General features: G+C 42.9%; 1 protein-coding gene across 2 annotated transcripts in view; it reads right to left on the bottom strand.

Annotated features, from left to right (window-relative positions):
* The window catches only part of XPR1 (xenotropic and polytropic retrovirus receptor 1), a 212,522-nt gene extending 206,870 nt beyond the window's left edge, over positions 1 to 5,652 (bottom strand). For both annotated transcript variants that reach the window (XM_007448514.1, XM_007448513.1), the window contains exon 1: positions 5,584 to 5,652. In XM_007448514.1, coding sequence (XP_007448576.1) covers positions 5,584 to 5,652 — 69 coding nt within the window. The remainder of the gene's footprint in view (positions 1 to 5,583) is intronic.
* Positions 5,653 to 6,136: the final 484 nt, after the last annotated feature.

Below are 6,136 nucleotides of genomic sequence, written 5' to 3' on the forward strand. Positions count from 1 at the left end.
TCTTGTCTCTCTTTCCCTCAGACTACCTCCTAAACAAGGTCATTGCATCAATCCATTTATTCAATATAAGTAAAATTTCATTTCTTCTTGTCATATGCATAAAAATGAATATAATTAAGCCTTCTAAAACTACCTTCTCTTACTCCATGGGAGTGTTGGGTACTCTCCTTTGGGGGCTATGATGCAAATATACTTGCAACATCTAGCCAGCACAACTCAATCAGTCTCAAATGCTTTTCAGATTAGGACTGGATTTGAAGTCAGGACTGATTTTCCATGGTCACCTCGGGTCAAATAAGAGTCTTATGTTCTTATATGATCTGGGCCTTCACTCAGAAACTGATCCAAAACCAACCTTCAGGGATGGATGAACAAGTATAATCTTTCCAGGACACTTAACCTAACATACTTTATTATACAAAGATAATAAAGAACAGTAATAACTTCCTGTTTGATACAACATTCATTCACTCACTTAAGAAACATTTGTAAATGCCAGGCATCTTACTGCCATACTCATTTACAAATGTTATTTTAAATATGCTATATTGTACTTTCATTTGCCGAAGTGCCTAAAGAAGAAGTGTGGTTTGTGCCCCATCGGGTGGCCAAACTGGAAATTTCAAACAAGTTCCAGCAAGGCAAGTTAACCGAAACTAATCAACATAATACCTTTGGGAAATTGAAGCCTGCAACACAAGTGTTCTCATGGGAGAGTTCTATAAATGAAAATCACAATAATGTTATGGCAATGTTTCCTTACACTTGAAAATAAGGGATATGCAGTTTATGGAAAATCCCTTCCCAAATTTTGCAACAAAAAATTAAACTATGACCATCACTTTTTACTTAAGTTAAATAAAAGCTTCACTGGGTCAGCTTTCCAGTCACAGATTAAAATATCATTTAAATTATTTAAAAGGAGACTATTAATTTAAAAGGATGCTATTAATAGTAATGCTTTAAGTTCTGTCCTCTTCATATGTAAAACATAATGAAACCATAAAAATGTACAGAAATTTGGAGCTATATGGGTCCTTAGAAAATAGAGGGCTGTGAGCTTAGAAACCATCAACTCCATTTCTCTCACTTTACAGATGAAGAACCTAAAGCCCAGAAAGAGGAATTGATTTCGTCAGGGTCACATGGTCTGGGTGACCTGACTCCCAATGCTTACACATCTGTGCTCAAGAGACTAGCTATCTATATATGATCCTGGACAAATAAATAACCTTTCTGGACCTTAGTTTCCTTGCCTGAAAAAAAAACAAGAAGACAGATAATCTCTCAATTCCCTTTTAACTCTAAAGTCCTGAAATTTAGATACCTCATTATTTTAGTACCTTACAAAACTACAGCGTACACTGAAAAAACCATTCCTGGTTCCTGAGAAACCAAAGCAGCACAGGACCCTAGGGAAGAAAATACAAGTCAGCAGCCTAAGGCACCAAATATATTTGCTTCTTTTGCTAATATCCTGTAAAATATTAACATGGTCATACTAGACTATTTGGTTGAAACTGGTCTAAATTAATTTTGATTAATCAATTACAGAATTCTAAAATATACAATCACTGATACTAAATTTTAAAAAGTACACTTTGGGGCTTCCCTGGTGGCGCAGTGGTTAAGAATCCGCCTGCCAACGCAGGGGACACGGGTTCGAGCCCTGGTGCAGAAAAATCCCACATGCTGTGGAGCAACTAAGCCCGTGCGCCACAGCTACTGAGCCTGTGCTCTGGAGCCCGTGAGCCACAACTACTTAAGTCTGCGTGCCTAGAGACCGTGCTCTGCAACAAGAGAAGCCACTGCAATGAGAAGCCCACACACCACGACAAAGAGTAGCCCCTGCTCACGGCAACCAGAGAAGGCCCGCGTGCAGCAACAAAGACCCAACACAGCCAAAAATAAATTAATTAAATAAATTAAAAGAAAAAAAAGTACTCTTATAAAGCTTTATTGATGTTTTATATTATATGCCAAGATTTACACTCAAATAGATTACTGGAAACAGGGATAGTAGTCTCTTCCCATTTGTGTTTGTTGTTTGTAAAAACTATTCACAAATGGATCAAACTGATTTTCTTTATATGGTTTCTCCATGTTGCTCTATTCTTTTATGCTCTATTGTTCTGCCTATGAAGACCAAGTCTGTGAATGCCACAATTCATTTTTAAATTAGAAACTGATAATTTTCAGGATATTGATGGATCACTAACAATAATTTTAACAATCTAAAAAATGAAATCCATTAAAAGTTAAATCAAAAACCTATGGGGGGTGGGCTTCCCTGGTGGCGCAGTGGTTGAGAGTCTGCCTGCCGATGCAGGGGACACGGGTTCGTGCCCCAGTCCAGGAGGATCCCACATGCTGCGGAGCGGCTGGGCCTGTGGGCCATGGCCGCTGGGCCTGCGCATCCGGAGCCTGTGCTCCGCGTTGGGAGAGGCCACAGCAGTGAGAGGCCCGCGTACTGAAAAAACCAACCAAACAAACAAACCTATGAACTGGGACTTCCCTAGTGGTGCAGTGGTTAAGAAACCTCCTGCCAATGCAGGGGACAAGGGTTCAAGCCCTGGTCTGGGAAGATCCCACATGCCGCGGAGCAACTGAGGCCGTGCGCCGCAACTGCGGAGTCTTTTCTCTGGAGACCGCAATCCACAACTACTGAGACCACGTGCCTGGAGCCCGTGCTCCGCAACAAGAGAAGCCACCACAATGAAAGGCTCATGCACCGCAACGAAGCTGCACGTCGCAGCTAGAGAGAGCCCGCACACAGAGGCTAAGACCCAACGCAGCCAATAAATAAATTAAGTTAATTTTAAAAAATACAAAAAACCTATGAACTACAACAGAACTTGAAAAGCTCTGGCCCTATATTCTTATTTTATGAAAGAGGAAAGAACCCTGGAAAGGCAAAAAGACTGTCCCCATGGCCTCATGATGAACATATACAAGAACTAGCACTTATTGTATGACCATGTGTACACAATAATACATATAATCAGAAATGTAAAACAACATTTTCAGCTTCAACCTAATTCTCTGCTTATTTCAAGTAAAATTTAATATAGCAAAATGACATAAAACCAAAGAAGCTGAACAGTTCATAGTCGTTCACAGCACTAGAAAGCAGCCTACACAAGAAATCAGGAGTAATACACCCAAATTTCATCACCAGTACTTGAAAAACAAATTCAAGTGTCTGGTCTACTAAGTGTTTCAAGAGCATCATCTTCATATATGAAAAACATGTTACTGCATTATGAGAAGGTTCTTTTCCCTAGCAAATGCTAACATCTTTTATGATGTCCTTTTTTCCCCAAAGTTTTAAGCTGCCAAAATTCCTAGACTCTAAAGACGCTTATTTATGCCCCTTTAACTATTTTTAAAGGAACAGCACCAGCTCTTGAGAAATAGTATACAACACACAGACCCCAACCCTATAAAAAATGTCTTTAATGGATCCAATTCACAAAGAAAAGTGCTCCTTATTAATTTTGCCTACCAAACAATGAGCTTTTCCACAACAGGAGTCACATAGTAGGGACCCTCTGCAGAATAAAATTTCAACAATTAATGAATTTTTCAAAAAATAATTTCTAATTGGCCTAGGAAAGATAATGCAGTCACACATATGAAATGTGTTCCTCTCCTCTCTGACCAAACTAAAGTAACCATTTAGGACTAATGTCCAAATGGAGTATGTGAATGAAGAGTCCCAGAATGACTCCAGCCACAAAGCTGACCTTATAAATCAAGAGGTAATTTCATCTTCAAACTAAATCTTATGCTTCTTCCAGCCCCAGAAACTGTATTCCAGATTAATACAATTCTATGAAACAGTTAAGTGCTGTAATACTTAAAATGAATCATAGCATACAATCAGCCACTATTACTTCTCCCCAAATGAAGCATTCCATACTATATAACAAGTATAAGATGTTGCTTCAGCATGCTGTGGTCTATGAAGAGCTAGCAGTGGTGCTGAAAATTACTACTAGAAAGATGAAAGACCAATACCTTCCTTTCAATAAAAACCATCATCTGGACTCTAGCCAAGGTTTTAAAACTGACCAAATGTTATTAGAAACAGTAAATCAAAAACTCTGCAGGCTGAAAAGCTAATCCCTTATTTCATTCTTACAAAATGTAGCCACAAAACACTACAAGAAAATTAAGTGAAAAGAAAGCATTCATAATTTTGGGCCTTTCACTTCTGGCAATACTCAAATACTGTATGTCACAAGGTGAATTTATTTTACAATCTTCAAGGTTGTTTAACCTACTTACATCCCTTTCCTTTTCTTCAATTATTACAACTGTTATACGAATAAATAAACCCGCGTTGTTGCCTAAACATCCTATCAATGAACTTAAAACAGAAATTAAACAGAAAATCGAAATGTCTCAATTTATAAAACCTAGCTAGAATATTTGTGTTCATATTGATTTTATACTCTTTGTTCCTGCACATAACATAGATGTGAATTCCTGGAGGTTACAGATTAAGTCTTTCTCTATCCAGGAGCTGAACTGCCAGCCACTGAGAATAACCTATTGCAATGCTTAAAGCCCTTCAGGTATCTTGGCTTCTGAAAATATAAATGAGCTCGTTATCTTCACTTTTCTTTTTATTAGCGTAAGGTTCCTTATCACTATCTATTAAATACCCTTCAGGAGCTGTTATCACAGAAATTAAGGGTGAGGAGGGCCATGATTTCTGTAATAACACAGGTATGTTTTCAAAGTACATTGTCTACAAGATGGTACTTTTCTCCCTAGCTAACAAAAATTTTAGGAAAGAAAACCTTAACATTTTAATAATTCCCTTCTTTCTTCCTTCCTCTTCCCCTTCACTCCATTCCAAAACAACAGAAGAGCCAAAACCAAAGATATGATTACTTTATATACTTCATTAAATTAGTGAAAAAACGAATCGCCGTCTTTTTATCAAAACAAAATAGTTGATTACGATACGTTTGCATACTGTAACCACCGCATGTGTGATACACATTTAAATCAAGTTTCAACGCTGTTACAAAGCCTTTGTCAACAGTGGGCAAGTGGGGGAAAGCTGAAGGGCTCTGTGGAATGAAGGAAATCACTAGAGGGGCTTATCTGGGAAGAGAAGGATTCCTTGGTGAGAGGTGAGCAGAGAGAAACAAGACCTAACCTTGGCGAGGGGGCGCTCGCCCAGGGTGGGGACCAGAGGTCAGGGTGAGCGGGAGGAGGGGATTAGCGCGGAACCGCCGCGACCCCGGGCTACCCTCACACCCCGACTCCCCCACCTGCGGCTCGCCCTCCCACCACCATTCCCCAGCCCCGACCGGCTGTGCCGTCCCTCCCGGTCCGCCGCCCGCATATCCGTTACCCCGGCGGCAGCGGGGCTGCGGGGGAGGGGAAGGTCAGCGGGGCCCGGAGGGGGCCGGCCGCGGCGGGGATGCCGCAGTGGCTCCCCGCCGCACCGGGTCAAAGTCCGCCCGGGCGCGGGGAAGCAGCAGGAGCGGAAGGCGGCGGTGGAAGTCGGGACTGGCGAGATGGTGGCCCCTCCGAGTCCACCCACTACCCGGCCGCTGCCGGTACCTCATACTGGATGTATTGCTTCCTCCACTCGGGAGTGATGTGCGCGGAGAGGTGCTCGGCGAACTTCATCCTGTCGTCTCCCCCTCACTCCCACTCGGATCCAGCAGTTACAGGCGGCAGCGGCGGCGGCGGCGGCGGCAACAGCGACTCCGACTCCTCCCCACATGGGCCCCGGCGCGGCGCGGCGATGCGCTTCTCTCCTCCTCCGCCGCCGCCGAGGTCTCCTCAGAGCCGCCCTCCCGCCATCTTCCTCCTCCTCTCCATAGCCCCGCCCCCCCCGCCCCGCCCTCTATACGTCATCGCCATGGTAACCGCCTACGCGCACCGACGAAGGGGGCGGAGTAAGGGGCGGGACTTGCGTGCATTCCTCAAGGCTCCGCCCCTTCTGGGCCGGACGTGCTGAAGGCACCTCCCCTGACTTAAGTCTGGCGCCTGTGGGACTTACAGCTGCTCTTTACCGCCAGCCTGGGAAGGAACAGTGTTGTTATTGCAATTAATATTAATACTGTAGCAACAATAATCCACAGAAGACGTTTATATTTTCAAAGATTTG

The sequence above is a fragment of the Lipotes vexillifer genome, unplaced genomic scaffold, assembly GCF_000442215.2.
Source record: "Lipotes vexillifer unplaced genomic scaffold, Lipotes_vexillifer_v1.1 scaffold76, whole genome shotgun sequence".
In the NCBI taxonomy this organism is placed as follows: Eukaryota; Metazoa; Chordata; class Mammalia; order Artiodactyla; family Lipotidae; genus Lipotes; species Lipotes vexillifer.